At 37.5% G+C, this 25,878-nt stretch overlaps 1 protein-coding gene across 1 annotated transcript in view; it reads left to right on the top strand.

Annotated features, from left to right (window-relative positions):
- TTN (titin) overlaps positions 1-25,878 on the top strand; it is a 239,148-nt gene that overhangs the window by 149,445 nt on the left and 63,825 nt on the right. The window contains 54 exon segments of the mRNA XM_068195998.1: positions 787-1,053; positions 1,200-1,297; positions 1,427-1,595; positions 1,712-1,978; positions 2,131-2,397; positions 2,489-2,767; positions 2,859-3,267; positions 3,371-3,495; positions 3,591-3,857; positions 4,511-4,780; positions 4,976-5,278; positions 5,401-5,703; positions 6,066-6,253; positions 6,336-6,450; positions 7,023-7,307; positions 7,607-7,758; positions 7,888-8,035; positions 8,143-8,320; positions 8,421-8,542; positions 8,641-8,928; positions 9,022-9,318; positions 9,432-9,618; positions 10,173-10,288; positions 10,382-10,681; positions 10,926-11,225; positions 11,316-11,421; positions 12,383-12,579; positions 12,666-12,971; positions 13,073-13,351; positions 13,728-14,027; positions 14,132-14,434; positions 14,532-14,903; positions 15,001-15,303; positions 15,748-16,047; positions 16,158-16,454; positions 16,554-16,838; positions 16,922-17,215; positions 17,611-17,910; positions 18,014-18,322; positions 18,414-18,604; positions 19,082-19,511; positions 20,045-20,353; positions 20,769-20,917; positions 21,011-21,043; positions 21,142-21,271; positions 21,372-21,671; positions 21,757-22,074; positions 22,160-22,456; positions 22,546-22,845; positions 23,531-23,845; positions 23,935-24,083; positions 24,956-25,106; positions 25,194-25,475; positions 25,567-25,869. Of these exon segments, the coding sequence (XP_068052099.1) occupies positions 787-1,053; positions 1,200-1,297; positions 1,427-1,595; positions 1,712-1,978; positions 2,131-2,397; positions 2,489-2,767; positions 2,859-3,267; positions 3,371-3,495; positions 3,591-3,857; positions 4,511-4,780; positions 4,976-5,278; positions 5,401-5,703; positions 6,066-6,253; positions 6,336-6,450; positions 7,023-7,307; positions 7,607-7,758; positions 7,888-8,035; positions 8,143-8,320; positions 8,421-8,542; positions 8,641-8,928; positions 9,022-9,318; positions 9,432-9,618; positions 10,173-10,288; positions 10,382-10,681; positions 10,926-11,225; positions 11,316-11,421; positions 12,383-12,579; positions 12,666-12,971; positions 13,073-13,351; positions 13,728-14,027; positions 14,132-14,434; positions 14,532-14,903; positions 15,001-15,303; positions 15,748-16,047; positions 16,158-16,454; positions 16,554-16,838; positions 16,922-17,215; positions 17,611-17,910; positions 18,014-18,322; positions 18,414-18,604; positions 19,082-19,511; positions 20,045-20,353; positions 20,769-20,917; positions 21,011-21,043; positions 21,142-21,271; positions 21,372-21,671; positions 21,757-22,074; positions 22,160-22,456; positions 22,546-22,845; positions 23,531-23,845; positions 23,935-24,083; positions 24,956-25,106; positions 25,194-25,475; positions 25,567-25,869 (13,308 nt within the window).

The raw sequence follows: 25,878 nt of genomic DNA, 5'->3' as shown, positions 1-25,878 counted from the left end.
TGTTACACGCTATTTATCAAAGAGTGGGATCATATATACAATATTCTACTGGTAGGTAACTTCCCTGATTAAAAAAGCCACCTACTTAAAATCGCTGCACTTCACAGAAGAGCTGAACAAGGGAAAACACTGGAACTGTGTCAAATCTGGGAGATAAACCAGTTCATTAGGACTTCCAGGGCTTTGCTGCAGTCTTGAACATTCAATTGGCCTCAAGAGGACTCACGGATACCAGCCTTTGTGGCTCCCAGTGGCTTTTTCTGTTCTTTTAAATATCCAGAAACCTATGAGAGTATAACTGCACCATCAGTCAAGGGACAAGATAACATTGTCTTTATACCCACTTGTACTGCTTGCAGGCTGTGTTATCTTTGAGAAGGAAAAGAACTGCACACACTGATCCAGTAATTCAAGGAAAAATTGAAAAAAAACACTAAGCATTCTCTAAGTTCACAGTGTAAGTTTAGAGTCACTGAGATTACATTGGTATGGTTCAGCTAAAGAAATTGAGTTGCAAGGCTTTGTGATGATTTTTAATTAAAAACCCCATGGACAAGGATATCATTCAGTCTAATCTTACAGTAGGCTGAAAATGAGGAAATTAACCTGAATTAACAAAAAATGTCTGTATATTAAAACTAAAAAATGTTTTAAGAAACCTTCAATAGGGACATCTAAGATTATTCAGTCAAGGAATATTAGTAAACAGCATGGGATAGTTCTCTGCAAGCAAAGACTGCCTGTAATTTAGATCTTTTCTATCAAAAATGTATCTGTTTTTTTTAGAACCCCCAGTTGAATTTACTAAACCACTTGAGGACCAGACTGTTGAAGAGGAAGCCACTGCAGTACTGGAATGTGAAGTTTCCAGGGAAAATGCAAAAGTTAAATGGTTCAAAAATGGAGAAGAAATTCACAAATCGAAGAAGTACGATATAATTTCTGATGGCAGGGTCAGAAAACTCATCATCCATGGCTGCACATTGGACGATGCAAAAACATATGCCTGTGATGCTAAGGATTTTAAGACATCATGTTTTCTCAATGTGGAGCGTGAGTAATTCGGTTTTCTGCAAATTGTCTAGGTGCTGTAAAGGCAATGTACTAGTGTCTATGACTGGCAGTAGTATCAATGCTGGCAATTTTTTACTTCTCTAGCATAGACTTCCCTCTACTAAAAATTTTCTATTCTCTTACAGCTATTCGTGTTGACTTCCTGAAACCCCTGACTGACCTTGAGGTTAAAGAAAAAGAATCTGCTCGGTTTGAATGTGAAATTTCTCGTCCAAATGTCAAGGTCCGTAGTGACACTTTAATCTCAGCAACTCCTTCAGCTAGAGGGGAAAACTTTGTTATATTGCTATAAAAGAACACACTGAAATCTATGATGAGCATGTTAAAACCATGTTAATTTGTTCTGGAACAGGTGAAGTGGTTTAAGGATGGCATGGAAATCAGAAAAGGCAAAAAGTATGACATAATTTCTAAAGGTGCAGAACACATTCTTGTCATCAGTAAATGTGTGTTTGATGATGAAGCTGAATATTCCTGTGAAGCAAAAACAGCTCGAACTTCCGGCCTACTTACAGTGATAGGTAAACACAATGTTTTAGAATCTAATATGTGAACAATAAAAATGTGGGAGTGTGTTGTTTGTTTTTGTTTTTTTTTTATTGCAGGCTTTAATCATATTTTGAAAATCTTTTTGCAGAGGAAGAGGCTGTTTTCACAAAAAATCTTCCTGATCTTGAAGTAAATGAAAATGACACTGTGAAATTGATCTGTGAAGTTTCAAAGCCTAATGCTGAAGTTACTTGGCTTAAAGGAGATGAAGAGGTGCCTGATGGTGGTAGATTTGAACACATTTCTGATGGTAGAAAGAGAATTCTTGTTATACATAATGCTCATCCTGAAGATGCTGCCAAATATACTTGCAAGCTCCCAAGCTCTAGTACAACAGGAAAACTTACTGTACATGGTAAGAGTGCTACTTTGGTGGGCTTGTATCCTGGGAAAAAACTTTAAAACATTTAAAATCAGTAATAATGCACAACTTGGTTTATTCCATTTGCAAGTTAAAAATAAAATATATATCTATCTATATCTATGTATAAAAATGTTTTCTTTCAGAACTTGCAGCAGAATTTCTTACCAGACCACAAAACCTTGAGGTGCTTGAAGGAGAAAAAGCTGAATTTGTCTGTTCAGTATCTAAAGAAGCCATTACAGTGCAGTGGCTGAGGGGTGACACAGTCCTGGAGCCTGGTGATAAGTACGACATCATTTCAGATGGCAAAAAGAGAACACTTGTGGTTAAAGAGTCTGTTCTAGGAGATACAGGAATGTATACTGTCATGGTTGGTGAAGCTAAAGCTACAGCACACTTAGCAGTGATTGGTAAGCTTTATTTTATCAGTGTGTAGATGCTTGTTTTGTTGCATTCTTTATACTACATGATGTCCTATTTCTTCTGTTTTCTCAATTTCAGAAAAACTCAAGATTATAACTCCTCTTAAGGACCAAGAAGTTACTGAGTGTCAAGAAATTATTTTCAACTGTGAAGTCAATAAAGAAGGTGCCAAAGAGAAGTGGTTCAAAAATGACGAGCCAATATTTGATAGTGCAAAGTACATTATTGTTCAGAAGGGTGTAGTCTACACTCTCAGAATCAGAGATGCAGAGTTGAAAGATCAAGCTACCTACACCATCTCATTGACAAACCAGAGAGGTGAACATGTTAAAAGCTCTGCTGCCTTAAAAGTATTAGGTAAATAACTTGCACTACATTAAAATTGTTTTGTCATTTACATTTCATTTTAAATGAGGATATAAAAATGTTTGCTTTTTTGTCATAACAGAGGAGGATCTCAGAATTGTTGAGCCTCTTGAAGACATTGAGACTATGGAAAAGAAAACTGTCACATTCTGGTGCAAAGTCAATCGCCTTAATGCAACTCTCAAATGGACAAAGAATGGAGAAGAGATCACATTTGACAGGCGCATTTTGTACAAAATTGATAAATTCAAGCACTCATTGATAATTAAAGATTGTGGGTTTGTAGATGAAGGTGAATACACTGTTACTGCTGGACAAGACAAATCAGTTGCAGAGCTTCTCATCACAGAAGCACCAGCAGACTTCACTGAACATCTTCAGGACCAGACTGTCACTGAATTTGATGATGCTGTCTTTACATGCCAGCTTTCCAAAGAGAAAGTCAGTGTAAAATGGTACAGAAATGGAAGAGAAATCAAAGAAGGCAAAAAGTATGTACATTTTACTATGCTTCTGAATGTGCTAAACATGCTTGTTTTACTTTATTGCTTTGTCTGGAAGCTAAAATACTGCCTATTTTCCTCCTCCGTAAAGATACCAGTTTGAAAAGGATGGAAATCTGCATCGATTAATCATAAAAGACTGTAGACTAGATGATGAGTGTGAATATTCCTGTGGAGTGGATGACAGGAGATCTAGGGCAAGACTTTTTGTTGAAGGTATGTGTAAAATTGGATGGGATTTATTTCAACATTATTTCATAATAAGACAAACAATAAACAAATAACACGGAATAAATTAACATTTATTTCAGAAATCCCTGTTGAGATTATTCGACCACCACAAGATATTTATGAAGCTCCTGGTGCCGATGTCATCTTCATGGCTGAGTTGAACAAAGATGGTGTGGAGGTCAAGTGGTTGAGAAACAACATGATTATCATCCAAGGTGACAAGCATCAGATGATGAGTGAAGGAAAGGTCCACAGGCTGCAGGTGTGTGACATAAAGCCCCGTGACCAAGGGGAATACAGATTTATTGCCAAAGACAAGGAAGCTAGAGCTAAGCTTGAATTAGCTGGTAAGTTGCTTGTTTGGTGCTCCTTTTGTAAAATCTTAGATTTGTGAACTTAGTTTACTAAATTGCTTTTTGCTCTTTCAAGGAGTTGAACTAAAACGAACACACAATCAGCCTGAGAAAAGTTTTAGACTATTTGAGCATAGTTTAACAAGTCTGTTAAAGTATGTGAATATGAATTTAAGCAACAAACTTTTTTTGTTATACCATGCTGATCCAGCTGTTGAGGAAAACTTACTGCTTTTCAATGTGTATTTGCCAAAGAGTAAGATTTAAGATTAAAGGAGCTTTAAGCTTTTAATTAAGTCACTAAAAAACAATGAAAATTATTTGGCCTACTCATTTAAGTTATATTAGACTTAGAATATGACTTACTAGAATTATAATTCCTAATTTGTCTATTTTGCAAAATAGTTAAATTAGTTCTTAAAAAGCAACTCCTTTCCTGATTTTATAGGAGGACACAGTACATACCAACCAGCCTGTATTTCTTTCTCTAGAGTTGTCCTATGAGTATATGAAGGATTTCCTTAGAGTTTACACAGCAGCTCCTTTTACTTTTCTGTGTTAGCTTCTTTGCTGACTGCACAAATATATCCGTTTTTGTATACATATATATATGCAAGTGCTGAACTTTTCACATTCATCTTTCTTAGCTGCACCTAAAATCAAGACTGGTGATCAAAACCTTGTGGTTGATGTTGGGAAACCTTTAACTATGACTGTCCCATATGATGCCTACCCAAGAGCAGAAGCTGAATGGTTTAAAGCAGGGGAAAGTCTGCCCACAACAACTGTTGATACAACAACTGACTGCACTACCTTCAGAATTTATGAAGCAAAGAAATCAGATAAGGGAAGGTACAGGGTTGTGCTTCGAAACAAGCATGGCCAGGCAGAAGCATTCATCAATGTAGAGGTCATTGGTAAGTACTTGTATTATTAAAATCTTGCTTACCATTATTTCACAGAGTAAAAAGCCTTTATTGAGGGGAAAGCCCTCTGCTTCCTCTCATGGGAAAGCTGTAGATCATATTGAGGTTTCCCCTCAGACTCCTCTTCTCTAGCCAGATGGAAGAAAATCAATGCAATGCTCTGAAGTATTGTCATATCTTTAATAGACGTTCCAGGTCCAGTTAGAAACTTGGAAGTCACTGAAACTTATGATGGTGAAGTTGGTCTCGCATGGCAAGAACCAGAAAGTGATGGTGGAAGTAAAATCATAGGCTACGTCGTTGAAAGACGTGATATCAAGCGTAAGACCTGGATTGTGGCCACAGATCGTGCTGAAAATTGTGAATACACTGTTACTGGACTTCAGAAAGGAGGAGTTGAATACCTCTTCCGTGTCAGTGCACGCAACAGAGTGGGCACTGGTGAACCAGTGGAAACAGACACACCTGTGGAAGCTAAGAGCAAATTTGGTGAGCAGAAGTTACAAAAAGCTCAGTGTTTGATGGTTTTGTGAAAAAAGCAGTACAAATTCTAGCAATAGGAAAAACCTACATGCCTTCTTTTTCCTTTTCCCTCCTAAAATAAAATGCAGATGTTCCTGGTCCTCCTCAAAATGTAGAAGTTACTGATGTGAACAGGTTTGGAGCCACACTTAGCTGGGAACCACCTGAGGATGATGGAGGATCCCCGATTACTGGCTACGTTATTGAACTGCGTAATAGAGCTACCATCAGATGGGAGCCAACTATGACCACAGGAGCTGATGAGCTGTCAGCTGTCCTGACTGATGTTGTGGAAAATGAAGAATATTTCTTCAGAGTAAGAGCTCAAAACATGGTTGGAGTTGGCAAACCAAGTCCTGCTACACGTGCAGTAAAAATCATGGACCCAATTGGTGAGTATGCAAAGTATGTATAATTATGATTGCATTATGAGACAGGAGCATTTTGGATGCTATGTGTGCAGGAAAGTTCAACTGATGAACATGTGTGCTGTGTACATTTATATTTTCCCTATTCCCTACTTTTGTCCTTCAGGCACAGCAGGAGTACCTTGCTACCACTTGGTTTAGTAAGAACAGCAAAATATTTTTTCTCTGAAGTTAGGATGCAGCCTCAATTTTTAAATTGAGTTAGATCAGTTAGGAAAAGCTATGCAAAGGCTTTAAAAACCATACTGTGAGATAGAAACAGTTAATTTAGAGAACCATGCTGCTTTATCAGTTGCATAAATCTATTTGTCTCAATTTTTTTGCAGAGAGACCAAGTCCTCCCATTAATCTTGAGCATTCAGATCAAACTAAGTCATCAGTTCAGCTCACATGGGAACCCCCTCTCGAAGATGGAGGAAGTCCAATCTTAGGCTATATTATTGAAAGGCAAGAGGAAGGAACAGACAAGTGGATTCGTTGTAACCCAAAACTAGTACCTGCTCTTACTTTTAAGGTACAATGTTCTCTTCATTAACAGGTAAAATGTGTAAATCATCTTTGATATGAGGTAGTAAATGATTGTTTGTGCATTTTAGGTAACTGGATTGAAACAAGGATCCAGTTATTACTACAGAGTCTCAGCAGAAAATGCAGCTGGTGTGTCTGACCCAGCAGAGGCTATTGGGCCATTAACTGCAGATGATACTTTTGGTAAGCCGCATGCCATTTTTTAAAAACAATTAATCAGATAAGGCACACAGTTAAAGTGCATCTTGTGGGTAATATGTGTATTTTTCACCAGATAACTGGCACACCTTAGACATTTGAGATCATGAGCTATTTCTCCTCCATTATGAATTTTGCAGATAATTATCTGTACTATGAGATAGAGGCCTGTTAGGTTGCCTGAGGAGCAAGGCATGACCTTTTGTCTCCTGACCTACCTTTGTGGAAAGTGAGAGGTAACAGCAGGAAAGAAAAGCAGAGAAGATCCCTAAAAAAAATAAAGAATGCAAAGTTTTTACATTGAAAAGTAAATGAAATGTCATACTTGTTAATACTAATCTCCTTTACCGTCTCACATATGTTTGAGAAAACCCAGAACATTTAGCCAGGAGAGGTAGGGAGTCATAAGGCAAAGCTAGGTCTAGACATGCTGAGATACAGCAAGCTAGACCTGCAGGCCAACATACAATCAGAAGCAGCCTCTCAACACAATTAACATTAGCTGTGTTCATAACATCTCAAAATAATTTATTGAATCCTCTTTCCATTTTTTCCAGTTGAACCTACAATGGACCTAAGTGCATTTAAGGATGGGCTGGAAGTTATTGTACCAGAGCCAATCAAGATCCATGTTCCCATCACTGGGTACCCTGTGCCAACTGCCACATGGTCTTTTGGTGACCAAGTCTTCGAAGAGGGTGATCGTGTAAAAATGAAGACTACTGCCTCCTTTGCAGAACTTGTAATTACTCCGAGTGAGCGCCCAGACAAGGGAATTTATTACTTAACATTAGAAAACCCTGTGTCATCTGTTTCAGGAGAAATTAATGTTAATGTCATTGGTAAGTGAACATGTATATATTTCAGCAGTAACATTCCATATTTGTCTTGTGAAAACCTAATTAGGTTAATAATGTGTAATCTCGTAACATATTAAAGTATATTAAAAGTATACAAAAGTATATTAAAATATAACTAAAAACTAGAAATCCCTCCTCAAAAAAACTTCTTTTCTAGTTTTCAATATGTAACTTCGCTGTTTAAAGAGACTTAACAAGACTAAGTCTTCTGGTAGATACATTACATAGAGATCATCTATGAAACACCAATTACAAAATAATACAATTTCTGTGACTTCTAGCTTGTCCAAGTGCGCCGAGAGAACTCAATGTTTTAGAAGTACTCAAGAGTACAGTGCAGCTTGCATGGGAGCCTCCAGAAGATGATGGTGGAAGTCCAATTACCGGCTATATAATTGAAAAACGTGAAGTAAGCCGGAAAACGTGGAGCAAAGTAAGTTCATTCTTTCTCATTTAAATTTCTATATTATTTTCACATATGCTATTGAAATTTTGTCTTATTTTTGTAATCACTCTTTGGAAATAAATTTTAAAAACACATTGGAACTTTTTTTCTCTTTAGGTTATGGATCATGTTGTTGACCAAGAGTTCACTGTACCTGACCTCGTCCAAGGGAAAGAATATTTATTCAGAGTTTTTGCATGCAATAAATGTGGCCCTGGAGAACCTGCATATATTGATGAACCTGTAAATATGTCAATACCAGCAAGTAAGCATATTTGAAATTTTGCTGATTTTCTTCAAAGTAAGATATAAAAATTATATGTCTTCCTTAGACTGGTTTCTAAGACCCCATATGTTTTTAATTTTTAATAGCGGTGCCTGACCCACCAGAAAATGTTAAATGGAGAAATCCAACATCAAAAGGAATCTTCCTAACATGGGAGCCTCCCAAATACGATGGTGGTGCACGCATTAAGGGTTATCTGGTAGAAAAATCCCAGCGTGGCACAGACAAGTGGGAGATATGTGGGGAGCCTGTTATTGAAACAAAGTAAGTAAATCAACACAGTAGATAAATCCTCTTAACTAATTATGCCATCTTCACCACTCTAAATATTTAATTTTTTTTTCCTTTTTTTTTTTTTTGACAGAATGGAAGTAACAAAGCTCAAGGAAGGAGAGTGGTATGCTTATCGGGTTAAGGCTTTGAACAGAATGGGAGCGAGTAGGCCAAGTAAGCCAACTGATGATATTCAGGCCATTGATGCAAAAGGTAACTACTTCACTTGCTAAATTGCCATAGCTGCTTTATTTTTGCCAGTCTCTGAAATACTGTTTCTGTAACAACATTTTTATTCTCTCCTAAATCAGAGGCTCCAGAAATCTTCTTAGATGTGAAGCTTCTTGCTGGACTTACTGTGAAAGCTGGAACTAAAATTGAGCTGCCAGCTAAAGTAACTGGAAAGCCTGAGCCCCAGATTACTTGGACCAAGGCTGACAAAATTTTGAGACCTGACAACAGAATCACCATTGAAAGCCAGCCTAATCATTCTACAGTCACTATTACAGACAGCAAGAGGAGTGACAGTGGAACCTATATTATAGAAGCTGTAAATTCCAGTGGACGTGCTACTGCTGTTGTTGAAGTTAATGTTCTTGGTATGCATGTACTTTATGTTATTTATATAAATCATTAGTAATGTACCGAGGTATGCAAGTGGAAAATTAACATTCACATCTTGTCCTCTACAGATAAACCTGGTCCACCAGCTGCATTTGATGTAACAGAAATCACAAACGAGTCCTGCCTTCTAACCTGGAATCCTCCGCGAGATGATGGGGGTTCTAAAATTACCAACTACGTCCTTGAGAAAAGAGCTACAGACAGTGAAATATGGGACAAGTTGTCATCAACTGTTAAAGACACAAAATTCAGAGCTACCAATTTAACTCCTCATAAAGAATATGTGTTTCGAGTCAGTGCTGAAAACATGTATGGTGTTGGGGAGCCAGCACAATGTAGCCCCATCATTGCCAAATATTCATTTGGTTAGTTAATTAAATTAATGATAAATTACTACAGTATTTTAACAGGAAGGAGAAAAAAAAACCTACTGATGGTTTTGGTTTTTGTTTGTTTGTTTTTTAATTAATTTATACAGATCCGCCGGGCCCTCCAACAGGTCTCAAGCCCACAGAGGTCACCAAAGATTCAGTCACTTTAACATGGAATGAACCGGATGAAGATGGTGGCAGCCCCATAACTGGCTACTGGGTTGAAAGATATGATCCTGAGCAGGATAAATGGATAAAATGCAACAAAATGCCAGTGAAAGATACAACATTCAAGTAAGACTATAGTCACTTTAGGGTGAAGTTGATTACAGAAACATAAAAATGCAACAGTAGCTTTTAAAAGAAGTTTTACTTTGTTATTATTTTTTCCTAGTTTCCATAAGTTTTGATCTAACTACTCCTGGCAGCTTACTTTTTAAATTAGTTTTAATGAGGGGTATCTTTACAGAAGAATTTTTCATCTTGTTTTTCTTTTAAATGTTATGCTCAATAATTCCTGTGCTTAATAATTCCATAAGATATTCTGAAATGGCAGAGACATGGCCATCCCAAGTATCAATTTACGAAAATTCTTAGGTTTTTTTCCTCCTGAAATTCTTACTAATTAAAAACCATGGAACATGCAAAAATTCAAGATGGTTCTCAAAACATTCATTTTTGTCATGGTGTAGCATTTTAGTGTTGACAATGTGTTGACATCATTAGCAGTAATTTGGGTATTTTCAGATTTTCCAAGTTATCTGTGGTATGAAGAGTGGAGAGAATAATGTTTTAGAAAAGAATTAATGCCTAGGTTTGGTTTAATCAAACTTAATTTTTATTTCCAGAGTTAAAGGTCTTACAAATAAGAAGAAATATAAGTTCCGTGTCTTGGCAGAGAATCTTGCAGGACCTGGAAAACCAAGCAGGGAAACAGAACCAATCTTAGTGAAAGATCCAATCGGTACAATAAACACATTTTTTAATGCTTTCTTAGCAACAATAACAAAAAAAAAATTGTTTTAAATTACATAATTAATATTGTACTCTTGTCTAGATCCACCATGGCCTCCTGGAAAGCCAACTGTGAAAGATATTGGCAAGACATTCCTTACCCTGAACTGGACAAAGCCAGAACATGATGGAGGGGCAAAAATTGAATCTTATGTCATTGAGCTGTTAAAAACTGGAACAGATGAATGGGTGAGAGTGGCTGAAGGAGTTCCAACAACTGAACACTTCCTCAAAGATCTTATGGAGAAACAAGAATATTCATTCCGTGTCAGAGCTGTGAACAAGGCTGGTGAGAGTGAGCCCAGTGAACCCAGTGACCCTGTGCTGTGCAAGGAGAGGCTCTGTGAGTACTGTTTCTGAACGTGCTGCTACTGCAAATACACTGTCTCTGACTTTTAAAAAGCCCCATGTCTGCCTGTCTTTGTAGGTACTAAATGAACTATTGGAAGGCTTATGAAATACTAAAATCTGCCCTGCTTTAGTTCAGGAAATACGAAGTTTTAATAGTTTTGGTGTATTCCTCGTCTTCCATATCTTTCATGGGAATTGCAACATCCTGGTTTACTTTTTCTTTTCCTATTTTGCAGATCCTCCTTCACCACCCCGATGGCTTGAAGTTATTAATATTACTAAAAATACAGCAGATCTTAAATGGACAGTACCAGAAAAAGATGGGGGTTCCCCAATTACCAACTACATTGTTGAGAAAAGAGATGTAAGGCGGAAAGGTTGGCAGACAGTTGATACGACAGTAAAAGATACCAAGTACACAGTAAGCCCACTGACTGAAGGCTCACTCTATGTGTTCCGTGTGGCTGCTGAAAATGCAATTGGACAGAGTGACTACTGTGAAATTGAAGATTCAGTGCTTGCTAAAGATACTTTCAGTAAGTTTCAATTAACTTCCTGAGTGATCAGTAGCTCACATGTCATGAATTCATAGTTTTCTAATATGTGCCTTTTTTATTGTACCTTAGCAACCCCTGGGCCTCCATATGCCCTTACAATAGTTGAAGTGAAAAAAGGCCATGTTGATTTGAAATGGGAACCACCTAAGAATGATGGTGGCAGACCAATTCAAAGGTAAGGTCATTTTAAGTTCATGTAGGCTCCTGTAGATAAGCATCTTTTAACCAGTGAAGGTGTTTCTCTCAAAATATTTAAATTTTATATTGAAACATTTTAGTTGAAAGAGATGTGGATTGATGTAAAAGAAGCCATGTGGTCAAACCAGTGATGGGCTTGATTTTAAAATGTAGAAATGATGCAAATAAATACCTAATGTGCATGAACAGTGAACGTGTGTCAACATCCTCAAAACAGCATATAATAATAAGGAACTGCATAAAAAAATAATATAATGAGACCATATTTTTGAGTTCCTGCAGAATAATAGCCACTTAAAATCATGCAGCACATAGTATGCTCACATTTTCCTTCTGCCTTTGTCATTCAGACAGTATACACTCAGCTAAAATGAGTCTTTTCGGTTCATTTTCTTTTTTATAACACTTTTCAAACAGACTGTTTTACTCCTTCCCAATCACAAAAATCACATCTTAAACCAACAAACAACTACAAAGATCTGCCTGAAGAAACAGAAGTCGCTCAATTTACATTAGTTTGCCATAGCCTGTCCTAAGCAGAATTTTGACAGCCAAGTAATAGTATCTTCAAATATTCTCAATGGACTGACCACTGAGATTCAAACTAGCAAAGATACAAGTATAGCTTGGAGGTTCTTTTGCCTCTGCAGCTCTCTACAACCTGATGACACAGTTCAGTTCACTTCTAAAACACAGAACAAAGTTCAAGAACTGACGCTCAGACCTAGGTCTGTCAGTGATGTCTGTCCTGTTAGGGCTGAGACCTGCTAGGTCGAAGTGGCTAAAGTGTGAAGAAAAGTTCATTGACTCTATTATCCATTATTCTCTTTACTTTTCCACTGTCTAAACTATTCTAATCTCTTTTCATCTTTTTTCTTGAAGAAGTCTGAAGTGTTTTTATTTCAAGTGCCTCATAGTATTTTCCCTAATCTCTTCAGATATGTTATTGAAAAGAAAGAAAAGCTAGCTACTCGCTGGGTAAAAGCTGGGAAGACAGCTGGTCCAGATTGCAATTTCAGAGTGACAGATGTCATTGAAGGTACAGATGTACAGTTCCAGGTTCGTGCAGAAAATGAAGCTGGATGTGGTCATCCCAGTGAACCAACTGACCTCGTTCATATTGAAGATCCAACAAGTAAGTAGAATAATACAGTATGTGAATTTTAGAAGCAGTGTACTGTTCTGGGGTGAAAATCACACAATACTTTTCCATTTCTGCAGGCCCTCCTTCACCTCCTCAGGATTTACATGTCACAGATGCTGGCCGAAAGCACATTTGCATTGCATGGAAACCTCCTGCGAAGAATGGTGGAAGCCCTATTATTGGATACAATGTTGAGATGTGTGAAGCAGGAACAGAAAAATGGATGCGAATCAATTCTCGTCCAATTAAAGATCTAAAATGTAAAGTGGATGAGGGTGTTGTTCCAGACAAAGAATATGTGCTGAGAGTCAGAGCTGTCAATGCTGTTGGAGCTAGTGAGCCATCAGACATCTCAGAAAAAGTTGTTGCCAAGGACCCAGACTGTAAGAATAGATCCCTTTATATATTTTTTTTTCAGATCTGCATAACTAAAAAAAGAATGGTGTTTGGCAACTTTCTGATAACATTATACTTAACTTTACAGGTAATCCAACCATTGATCTGCAAACTCGTGACATTGTTGTTGTTAAAGGACAGAAACTAAGTATCCCTATACCCTTCAGAGCTGTTCCATCCCCAACAATAACATGGCACAAAGATGGCAAGGAGTTGAAAGCTGGTGACAGAACAACAATGAAGAGTGACTACACCTCTGCATTGCTTGAAGTGATAGACAGTGTTCATGCTGATGCTGGTGTTTATACTATCACACTGGAGAACAAGCTGGCATCAACAACTGGTTCAGTCAATGTCAAAGTCATAGGTAACTATGTTCTTCCATTCTGAGAAATGTGCTTATCTTCACTTGGGCTCTGCAGCTGACAGAAGAAAGGACTAGAAAGATGCCTTTTCTGCCAGGCGGGCAAATCACTTCAACTCAGACACATATAGATTGATGTTATTAAGTCCCATGAAAAAACACTTTACCTCAAGTTGGTCCAACTATTCAGTGACTGCTCAAAGCCCAATTATTTTGAAAAGTTAGTGTATAAATATAAAATTTATTTAAGAATTCTGATTATTTTTCACCTTTGGGAACAGAAATTCATATAGATGCTGTGTAGTCTACATCTGTGGTCTTTGGAATACACTTTCACATCTATTTAATTAACTAATTTTTTCATTCTTATTTAAAACAGGTCCACCTGGACAGTGTAAAGACATCAAGGCAAGCGAAGTAACCAAGAATTCTTGCAAAGTATCCTGGGAGCCTCCAGACTTTGATGGTGGTACTCCTATTTTGCATTACGTTCTGGAACGCAGGGAAGCTGGTCGTAAAACATACATCCCAGTCATGTCTGGTGAAAATAAGCTTTCATGGCAAGTCAAAGATCTTATCCCAAACTGTGAATATTACTTCCGTGTTAAAGCTGTCAATAAGATTGGAGGGGGTGATTATCTTGAACTAAGAAACCCAATCATTGCAGAAGACCCAAAACGTAAGTTTGTCTTTCTATTAAATAATCTAAAAAATTGAATTTTAAATAAAATCTTCATACTCTCTTTTCTCATATGATCCCTTTTTTGATCTTCTCTTTCACAGAGCCCCCAGATCCGCCTGTTGACCTTGAAGTCCATAATCCAACCTCAAAATCAGTAACTCTTACATGGAAACCACCCCTGTTTGATGGGGGAAGCAAGATTATGGGCTATATAATAGAGAAGCTTGCTAAGGGCAAAGAGAGATGGGAGAGATGCAATGACTATCTGGTACCCTTATTAACTTACACGGTGAAAGGCCTTGAGGAAGGAAAGGAGTATCAGTTCCGTGCTCGTGCTGAGAATGCTGCTGGCATCAGTGAGCCTTCTCGGATTACTCCTTTTGTGAAAGCTGTGGATCCTATTGGTATGAATTGCTCATTAGATCCTTTGTGTTAATTGCCATACATCCTCAGACATATTGAAAGATTCTACGCTCCATTTCTCATTCTTTGTTATTTCAGAGGCTCCAAAAGTCTTCCTTGCTGCAAACCTACAATCTGGCCTTGAGGTGAAGAGAGGTGATGAGATCATACTTGAGGCACATATTTCAGGGTCACCCTATCCATCTATTACTTGGCTGAGGAATGATGAAGTTGTCAGACCAGAGGATATCAAAAAGAGAGTAACAGCACCTAGAAAGAAGAAGGGTGAAGCTGAAGAAGAGAAACCTTTCCAGCTTTCACTGCCAGAACGTATGAGTGTTGACAACCACAAGGAAGGAGAGTCCATACTGTCAGTTCGTGACTCCATTAGAGCTGACCATGGCACATTTACAATTAAAGTAGAAAATGATCATGGAGTCGCAAAAGCCTCATGTGAAGTCAATGTGTTGGGTATGTAAAGAATGTCCTCAAAATACCTAGTTGGTCAGAGTATTAGGTAAAAAGTGCACAAGTTGAGTACTCATATTTTTTCTTGGTTTATTAACAGATACACCTGGGCCACCAGTCAACTTTGTATTTGAAGATTTGAGGAAAAATTCTGTCATTTGCAAGTGGGAGCCTCCCCTTGATGATGGTGGAAGTGAAATCCTAAACTATGTACTGGAAAAGAAAGACAATACAAAAGCTGAAATGGGCTGGGTCACTGTCAGTTCAACACTCAGGCATTGCAAATTCCATGTAACAAAACTGATTGAAGGAAAAGAGTATCTATTCCGTGTATTTGCTGAAAATAGAGTTGGAGCAGGACCACCATGTGTTTCAAAACCAATGACAGCTAAAGATCCTTTCTGTAAGTTTTAATTTTTAAAAACAACCTTATCAGAAAACAAAATGTGAAACTATAACAGACTGTTAGAATACTCAGTTTTATCTATGTGAATGTTCCTAGAAGAAACTTAAGCTACACATTTTAAACCATTGAAATACAGGCAACTATCAAAAGTACTCTGATTTCAATCATAAATGCGTAAGAATGATGATCACTGTCATAAAACTTTACCCTTAAAACACTTAACAATAGTGACATTCTCTGTGCTTCATAGACTAGTATTCTTACCAAAAAAGAGAACCATTGCAAATTTGCTTACTGAGCGCTGTTAGGAATCAAAGGTTCTAAAAGAGCAAAAAAACTATGAAATAAAATTAATAATTTCTTATATCTTAGTTCTGTCTTAGCTTTGAGTAATCTTTGAAGAGACAGCAATGATGACAAAGCCACCTTTTTGTTTTTCAGCTCCACCAGATGCACCTAATAAGCCTGATGTGGAAGATGTAACTAGCAATAGTATGCTGGTTAAGTGGAATGAACCGAAAGATAATGGCAGCCCTATCATAGGATACTGGATTGAAAAACGTGAAATCAATAGTACTCATTGGGCTCGGGTCAACAGGAATCTTGTGAATGCTCTGGAAGTAAAAGTTGAAGGACTGTTGGAAGGTTTAACTTACATCTTCAGAGTGTGTGCTGAAAATGCAGCTGGCCCCGGTAAATTTAGTCCACCATCAGATCCAAAAACTGCACAGGACCCAATAAGTAAGTGGCTTAGCAGAAACTAATAGCAGACAGTTGACAAACTCTAGGATTCATAGCCTTTAACTTTGATTTACACCTGTTTGTTTATTTATTTATTTATTTATTTATAGTGCCACCTGGTCCTCCAATTCCAAGGATTGCTGACACAAGTGCAACTTCCATTGAGCTAGAATGGAAACCTCCTGTGTATAATGGTGGTGGAGATATCACTGGTTACCATGTGTACAAACAACTGATGGGAGTGAATGAGTGGTCACGCTGTACAGCAAAACCCATTAAGGTCCTGCAGTTTACTGTTGGAGAAGTCAGGGAGGGTGCAGACTATAAACTCCGTGTTACTGCACTCAATGCGGCTGGCGAAGGACCACCTGGGGAAACTGAACCTGCAACAGTTGCAGAACCTAAAGGTATTTCAATTGTATTATTTTTAAGAAATGTCCAGCTGCTTAAAAGGTGGGTTTGAATCCCTCCCTTTGACTAATGAACTGTTTCTCTTTCTTCCACAGAGCCTCCCACTGTTGAGCTGGATGTTTCTGTGAAAGCAGGCATTCAGGTCATGGCTGGACAGACTATTAAAATTCCTGCTACTGTGACAGGGCGTCCTGCTCCCACCATTGCATGGGCTATAGAGGAGGGTGAATTAGACAAAGATCGCGTTGTTATTGAAAATGTTGGCACAAAATCTGAGTTAACCATTAAGAATTCATTGAGAAAAGACCATGGAAGATATGTAATTACTGCTACCAATAGCAGTGGTTCAAAATCAGCAGGAACCAGAGTAGAAGTATTTGGTAAGAATTTTTTTTTCAAATTAAATGAGCTTTTCTTTTGGTCAGTATAGGCTTTACCTTACTTGTTTGATTTTGTTTTTCAGATGTTCCTGGACCAGTTCTTGACCTAAAGCCGGTGGTCACAAACAGAAAGATGTGTTTGCTTAACTGGTCTGATCCTGAAGATGATGGTGGCAGTGAAATCATAGGCTTCATTGTTGAAAGGAAGGATGCCAAAATGCATACATGGAGACTAGCTGTAGACACAGATAGATCTAAATGTGATATTACAGGTCTAATTGAAGGGCAGGAATATAAATTCCGTGTTAGTGCCAAGAACAAATTTGGTACTGGTCCAGCTGTGGAAATAGGACCCATTCTTGCAGTTGATCCATTAGGTAAGATTACTTATTTTACAGGGTTTTTAAAAAGAAAAAAAAATTAATGTCAGATTAATTAGACAATATTTTTGTCTTTCCCTCTATACAGAAAGTGTGTTTATTTTTCAGCTACATGGATAGGCATCTGCCTTAGCTTCATTACTTCAGTCAGGTTTCTGAATCAGTTCTCTGAAGCTAGTGATGTTCTTTGCATAGCAAAATACTGGTGCCTACTGAGACACTTACTACCTTTTTCTCCACATACATGAGAAACTTTATATGAGCTGTAATCATACTCTGATACTTTGCATGTAAAAATGCTGGTTTTAAAAGGCCAGAGCTACTGCACTCTTAGGATTTAAAATTCTCTGATATTTTATTTTTTTCTTACTGTGATTTATCTGTGTTAATAGGTCCACCAACAGCACCTGAGAGGTTCATGTACACAGAGAGGACGAAGTCATCCATTACACTTGACTGGAAGCCTCCACGCAGTGATGGTGGTAGTCCCATCTTAGGATATATTGTTGAGAAGAGGAGACATGATTCAAAAGATTATGAAAGAGTTAATGCAAGGCTCTGTCCAAAAACATCTCTTCTCGTTGAAAAACTCGATGAACTTCATATGTATGAATTTCGTGTGAAAGCTGTCAATGAGATTGGAGAAAGTGAGCCATCACTGCCCCTCAATGTAGTTATACAAGATGATGAAGGTATATTGGCTTTAAAGAAATCTATGTAAATATCTTTAGAGCACTTCAAGGTGCTTTCTCTGTTTCATCTTCATCTTCACTCTGTCACTTTCCTTCTTTTCAGTGGCTCCAACTGTTACATTGCGTTTGGCTGTGAGAGGAGATACTATCAAAGTCAAGGCAGGAGAACCAGTTAACATTCCTGCTGATGTAACAGGCCTGCCAATGCCGAAGATTGAATGGGACAAGAATGAAGTTTTAATCGACCAAACATCCAATGCACTTAAGATAACCAAGGAAGAAGTATCTAGAACTGAGGCAAAAACCGAACTTATCCTTCCTGCAGCAGTGAGGGATGATAAAGGCACTTACACTGTGAGAGCTTCCAATCGCCTTGGCACTGCATTCCGCAATGTGCATGTCGAAGTGTATGGTAAGGATGTGGCATTTTATTAAAATGACTGCTAATAAAATGCCTTTGCCTTCTTTTTAATGTAGTTCCATGCTCTATTGCTTTTATACAGATCGTCCTTCTCCACCAAGAAATCTTGCTGTTTCTGATATTAAAGCAGAATCATGCTATTTAACATGGGATGCACCTCTTGATAATGGTGGTAGTGAAATTACCCATTACATTATTGAAAAACGTGATGCTAGTAAGAAGAAATCTGAGTGGGAAGAAGTCTCCAAAGGCGCTGTTGAGAGAAGATTTGGGGTAATTTATAAAATGTCTTTATTATATACTTTAGTATGCATAAAAAATAACAGTATTACATATTTAATGGAAACTGCTACTTGCATAGGCATATGTGCTCATGCTCCATTTAGACTCCAGAATTAGTGGATGAAGGTTTCCCATCCATATATCTGTGTTATCTTTCATGGGACAAAACAAAAGAAATTGTTCACTTTTGCTACTTAACTTCAGCTGAGCTAGAGAGGACACCTTCCTTTCCATTTTCCAGAATTATTCATTTTTTTTACCAACTGCAAGAACATAATGACATTTTTCATTTATATTCAATCCTATGCACATGAAATAAGAGTATCCTTAGGACATGACATAGAACTGTGTATTACATAAACATAGGTATATCAGTCAGATTGCAAGATAGAATTTAAAGTAAAACTTGTGCTTAACTCCAAATAAGTTGATTCTGAAATCTGTATTGATTTAAATCCTCTTTTTCAGGTATGGAATCTTGCAACAAATGAAAAATACCAATTTAGGGTCCGGGCTGTAAACAAATATGGAATAAGTGATGAATGCCTCTCAGAAAAAGTTGTTATTAAGGATCCCTATGGTCTTCCTGGACCTCCTGGAAAGCCAAAAATTTTGGAGCGCACCAGATCATCTATGCTGGTGACTTGGGAGCCTCCTTTGGACAATGGTGGCAGTCCAATAACTGGCTATTGGTTGGAGAAGAGAGAGGTGGGAGGTGTCTACTGGACACGTGTCAACAGAGCTCCAGTAACAAAACCATCAGTAAAAGGTCTAGAGCACAATGTGCTTCGTCTGGCTGAAGGTGTTGAGTACCAATTTAGAGTTATGGCTGAAAATCTTGCTGGAATTGGCCCTCCCAGTGAACCATCAGATCCAGCTTTGGCAGCAGATCCTATATGTAAGTATATTATTTGTATGACTGTGTTAGAGGACTGTATCACAGCAGAAGAAAAAATGTGTTACTATTACTTTTTTAAAATTTATTAAGGAAAAATATTAATAATGAAGTATTAATTTACTAACATTAATCAAAGGCTTTGTTTGCATTAAACCTAAGAGAATATACTGACACAAAGTTTCTGATTTTAAAACTTTAAAAATAATTAGCTTTAATTTTAATTTTTTACCTCTTTTATGTACTTAATACTGTGATAACACCAATGTAGGCATTGCCAAATAAAGTTTAGTTCAGAATCATATATTTATACTATCATTTTACTTTATTGTTAAACAGTTCAATCTTTATGCCTTGTACCTTAAGTATCCCTTGCTACGGTAGGGAATATATGTAATTAGTATGCACATTCTAGGATATGCACTCCAAATACAGGTAAAGAAATGAAAACACTTGCATTCTTCTAGAAACCTATCCAGAAAAATACAGGAAGCCACTAACACTCAGGTAATTTTTACCTGCTCTTGTTTTACCAGTTGTGCCAGGTCCACCATCATGCCCAGAGGTCAAAGACAAAACCAAATCATCTGTAGCACTTGCATGGAAGCCTCCTCAAAAGGATGGTGGGAGTCCTATAAAAGGATATATTGTTGAAATGCAAGATGAAGGTAGTACTGATTGGAAGAAGGTGAATGAAGGAGACAAACTCTTTCCTACTTGCGAATGTGTTATTCCCAACTTGAAAGAGCTCAGAAAATACCGATTTAGGGTGAAAGCTGTAAATGCTGCTGGAGAATCAGAACCAAGTCCTGCAACATCAGAGATACCTGTCCAAGATATTCTAGGTACGAGTTCTGAGAACTGATTTAGGTATTTGTATGTAAATGCCACTTGCTGCTATGAATGTTCAAAAAGGATGCCAAGCAAGCCAAAGTCAAAACAGAGTAAACAATTAGACAAGAATGTAGCAAAAGACTGACACACATCTTTGAATGTTTCATTATTATGTCCTTTGCCAGGGAATGCTCCATCAGGAAACTGATGAGCACCTACAGACATACTAATGAAATACCGTTAATTTTATGAAAAATTTACATCAACAAGTTTTTCTACTTGTATACTTCCCAGTTTCCTTTTTGTACATCCAACCTTTCTCACATGAACATACATTCCACATGTTTCTGGGGGATTTCAGCTCAGTGATGATGGAATTTTGCTTTCAGTAGTTTTTAAAATGTATATATTTAAATATTTTTGCAGAGGAACCAGAAATCTTCCTTGATCTTGGAGCACAGGATTTGCTCTCTTGTCGTGCTGGCACAACAATTAAAATCCCAGCTGTTATCAAGGGTCGTCCAGTTCCAAAAACATTCTGGGAGTATGAAGGAAAAGCAAAAACGGCATCAAAGGTTAGTAAAAGTAATAGGTATTTTTTCTACACCTGTTTCTAGTCATTTAAGCCTATTCTCTTTTACATTTATATTATTTCCATTTGTTTATAGGAGGGAGGTCATAATATACCTGAAGAAGCTCAGGTAAAGCAAGCAGTTTTTTAAATCTACTATTGTTGCATTTTTGAAAGATAAATATTCAAGTTTGCTCTATAACTTATTTTTGGTCTTATAATATGCAGGTGGAAGCAACTGATACACGTTCAGTGATTATCATCCCTGAGTGCAACAGAAGTCACTCTGGACGATACAGTATTACAGCAAAGAATAAAGCAGGACAAAAGACAGTACATGTCAGAGTCAATGTGCTTGGTATGGCTTGCCTATATTGAAGTATCCAAATGTTGCAGTTTAGTCTTATTTTTCTACATACTTACGTAAAATTGTGTCTGTTGTGGTTTTATCTTAACAGATGTCCCTGGTCCACCAAAAGACCTAAAAGTAAGTGATGTCACAAGAGGTAGCTGTAAACTCTCGTGGAAGATGCCAGATGATGATGGTGGAGATAGAATCAGAGGCTATGTTATAGAGAAGAGAAATATTGATGGGAAGGCCTGGACTAAAGTCAATCCAAACTGTGGCAGTACTTCCTTTGTGGTACCTGATCTCATAACTGGCCAAGAGTATTTCTTCCGGGTACGTGCAGAAAACCGTTTTGGAGTTGGCCCTCCTGCAGAAACCATCCAGCGGACCACAGCCAGGGATCCAATCCGTAAGTAAAATCCTTTAAACAAATCCTTTAAAACCACATGGTACTGTACAGTGGATTTATTCACTCTTCTGTTTTGGTTGTGAAGATCCTCCTGATCCGCCTATTAAACTGAGGATTGGCCTTGTGACCAAGAACACAGTGAGCCTGACATGGAAACCACCAAAGAATGATGGTGGAGCTCCTGTTACACATTATAATGTTGAATGTCTCCGCTGGGATCGTACTGGGGAAGTGAAAGAGTCTTGGAAGCAATGCAACAGACGTGATGTAGAAGAAACAAAGTTTACTGTTGAGGATCTTGTAGAAGGTGGAGAATACGAATTCAGAGTTAAAGCTGTAAACATAGCAGGTCCTAGCAGACCTTCAGCCACTGTTGGCCCACTTGTTGTCAAAGACCAGACATGTAAGTAGTGATACTAGTAAATACAAATTCCACTTTAAAAATGTGAAGTATTTTTGTATGCTATTTTTTCAACATTTTGTTGTAGGTCCACCATCTATTGAGCTCAAAGAATTTATGGAAGTTGAAGAAGGAACAGATGTTAAAATTGTGGCCAAGATAAAGGGTGTACCCTTCCCCACATTAACATGGCTAAAAGCTTCTCCAAAGAAACCAGATGACAAATCACCAGTGGTGTATGATCAACATGTCAACAAGATTGTTGATGAAGATACTTGCACTTTATTGATCCAACAGTCTCGCAGAAATGATACAGGCTTATATACTATAACAGCTGTAAATAACCTGGGAACTGCTTCAAAGGAGATGCGGCTGAATGTTCTGGGTACATATCAAGAATTCTTACAATTACATTAATTGATAGCGTTTGTTTGATACTTGGTTAATTCTTCTTTCTTAAAATGTATCTTTCAGGTCGTCCTGGACCTCCAGTAGGACCTATTAAATTTGAATCCATTTTGGCTGATAAAATGACAATATCATGGCTTCCTCCATTAGATGATGGTGGTTCTAAGATTACAAACTATGTTATAGAGAAAAAAGAAGCAAATAGGAAGACATGGGTGTCTGTTACTAATGAGCCCAAGGAATGCATATTCACTGTTCCCAAGCTGATGGAAGGCCATGAATATGTGTTCCGCATTATGGCACAAAACAAATACGGTATTGGAGAACCTTTGGATAGTGAGCCAGAAACAGCACGAAACCTTTTCAGTAAGTAGAAATAAGCTTTCAAGTTATGTCAGTTGCTTCCATATGCTGGTATGCATACAGAACCTGTTAAATACTGCTACTGTTTTCTCTCTTCACTAGGTTTTCTAGAATAGCTTGAAGAGTTTTAGTAGTAGTACCTGGTTCTTAAAAGTATGTGTAGCACTTAAAATATTTTTTTCTCTCTTTGCGTTATATTAAAGTACAATCTCAATATTTGTAATGCTTAAATACACAAGTGTTTACTTGATGAGATGCAAGTTATTCTGTTGTATTATTAATGTCTTGGACCAGAAAGAATCAATTTCCTACCTTCAGTTTTGAAAGACAAATTATACAGAAAAGCTCAGACCAGCTCAGAGGAATGCTAGGCTGGCAAGAGAAAATTTATTAAATTGTTCTTAAAACAGCAAGCATTAGGCTGAGCACTAAAATGAGGTAGTGATCAAGAAAGGCTAGAAAAAAAATTTTGACAATTTTTATTTGGAGGAAAGGTATTTCATTTTTCACAGAATTATATGTACCTGAATAGGGGTAAGAAACTGAACGAGGAGAGAAATCTTGTGCAGATGGCTAACTGCCTAGTGCAATGGTGACCATGTGAGTGCATAGCTCTTCTGCACTCTAGCTATTTCTGTGTATTTTTAGCATATTTTTTACAAGCTATGTGTGAATTTTTTTCCCTCAGCTGTCCCTGGACCTCCTGACAAGCCAACAGTTAGCAGTATAACACGTGACTCAATGACGGTAAACTGGGAAGAACCAGAACATGATGGTGGCTCCCCTATTACTGGTTACTGGTTGGAGCGCAAAGAGACCACTGGAAAGAGATGGACCAGGGTTAACCGAGATCCTATCAAGCCTATGGCACTGGGGGTTTCATACAAAGTTACAGGCCTTATTGAAGGCTCTGAATATCAGTTCCGTGTTTCAGCAATCAATGCAGCTGGTGTTGGCCCACCAAGCATGCCATCTGATCCAGCACTTGCTAGAGATCCTATTGGTAAATATTTTAAATTTTTTTTCTAAATTTGAAAATATACAAATAAGATCATAAAATACATTTTTATGCTGTATGATGATATTTTTCAGCCCCACCTGGCCCTCCTATACCAAAAGTTACTGATTGGACAAAGTCTTCTGTAGACTTGGAGTGGACTCCACCAGTGAAGGATGGTGGTTCTAGAGTCACTGGCTACATTGTTGAGTTTAAAGAGGAAGGAAAGGAAGAATGGGAACGGGTAGGTAGAAAACCATTACAGAATCAGTACTTCCTTTCCTGTGTCTATCAATATGAATTACTCCAGAAAAAAATTTCTTTAAAAATTTTTGCTATTTAAGTTATTTTCTAAAAGTTTGTACCATAATTATCTTTGTATGTTTAAAATACAAGACCAAGCTTGTCCTTCCTCAATGTGAAGTTAACTTTGGAAATACTAGATACAGAATTTTAAAATTTTTTATTTAAAGATGTGGGAAAATATGTAGGCAATATGTGATAAAAAAACACAGAAGACCGAGTTAGGACTGTCAGAAAAGTAACCCTCACTGGTATCAGACAATGCCAAAGTGTTTACAACTACTATGTCTCTACATTTTCCTCATTTTTGTCAGTAGTGCATTACTGAAAATTTAACTGGCATACACCTTAGGTATTTTTTGTATCTCCATAAATACATGGATTCATTTTAAGTAAAACCCACATTTCCTATACTTTTTCCAGGTAAAGAGACTTTTGAAAAGAAATGTTTTGAAAAGAAAATAAATTAATTCTCTTTTTTTGTTGCTCTCGCTTACATGAGTTTATGTGTCCAAAAATACATGTAATTCTTCTGAGACCAGACTACTGTAATTGCTAAATGGCTAAATTCTAACAATCTTCTATGTTAGAATATGTTAGAAAAAACATGCATCTTCAGAACAGCTTGTAGGACCATGAAATATATTTCTTTTAAAATTTCTGACTAATTCTGTGTGGGCTATGTGCATGTACACTTAATACTTTTGTGTGCTTGTAAATCTGAAATAATATCTAATGCCATATTGGTTTCAAACTCTGCAAAGGAATTGATGATATCTTGATGTTTGCTGATGTTACAATGTTTTTTTCCAGGTAAAAGATAAAGAAATTAGAGGAACCAAGTTCGTTGTGGCAGGATTAAAGGAAGGTTGTTTTTACAAGTTTAGAGTTAGAGCAGTAAATGCTGCTGGCATTGGAGAGCCTGGAGAAGTTACAGACATTATTGAAATGAAGGACAGAATTGGTATTTATCACTTTGATTTACATTTTTAATATCTCTAACTCAAAGGAAAAAAAAGAAATCATTGACACTTTTTTTCTCTTCCCTCAGTGGCTCCTGATATTAATTTGGATGCAAGTGTCAGGGACAGAATTGTTGTTCATGCTGGAGGAGTAATTCGGATCATAGCGTATGTGTCAGGAAAACCACCTCCAACAGTAACTTGGAGCAGGGATGAGCAAGCTTTGCCAGAAGAAGCCAAAATTGAAGAAACAGCTATTAGTTCTTCTTTAGTCATCAGGAATTGCAAAAGAAGTCACCAGGGTTTATACACTCTTCTTGCTAAAAATGATGGTGGTGAGAGGAAGAAGACAATTATTGTTGATGTGCTAGGTAAATAGCAGCTTCAGTGCTTGTGAACAAGTGCAGTTTCACAAGATGCAGCATGTATGTTTCAATACTCCATTTTTTTCCATGCTTTCAGATGTGCCAGGCCCAGTTGGAATGCCACTCCTTACAGAGAATCTAACTAATGACTCTTGTAAATTGTCATGGTTTACACCAGAAGATGATGGTGGTTCTCCTATTACCAACTATATAATTGAAAAACGTGAATCTGACCACAGAGCTTGGACTCCAGTGACCTACACAGTTACAAGGCAGAATGCTACTGTTCAGGGACTCATTCAAGGGAAAGCCTACTTTTTCCGAATTGCAGCTGAGAATATAATTGGCATGGGTCCTTTTACAGAAACAACGAAAGAGATTCTCATTAGAGATCCAATAAGTAAGAATA

Source organism: Anomalospiza imberbis, chromosome 7 (assembly GCF_031753505.1).
Source record: "Anomalospiza imberbis isolate Cuckoo-Finch-1a 21T00152 chromosome 7, ASM3175350v1, whole genome shotgun sequence".
Taxonomy (NCBI): domain Eukaryota; kingdom Metazoa; phylum Chordata; class Aves; order Passeriformes; family Viduidae; genus Anomalospiza; species Anomalospiza imberbis.
This window is presented reverse-complemented; position numbering and strand designations above follow the sequence as displayed.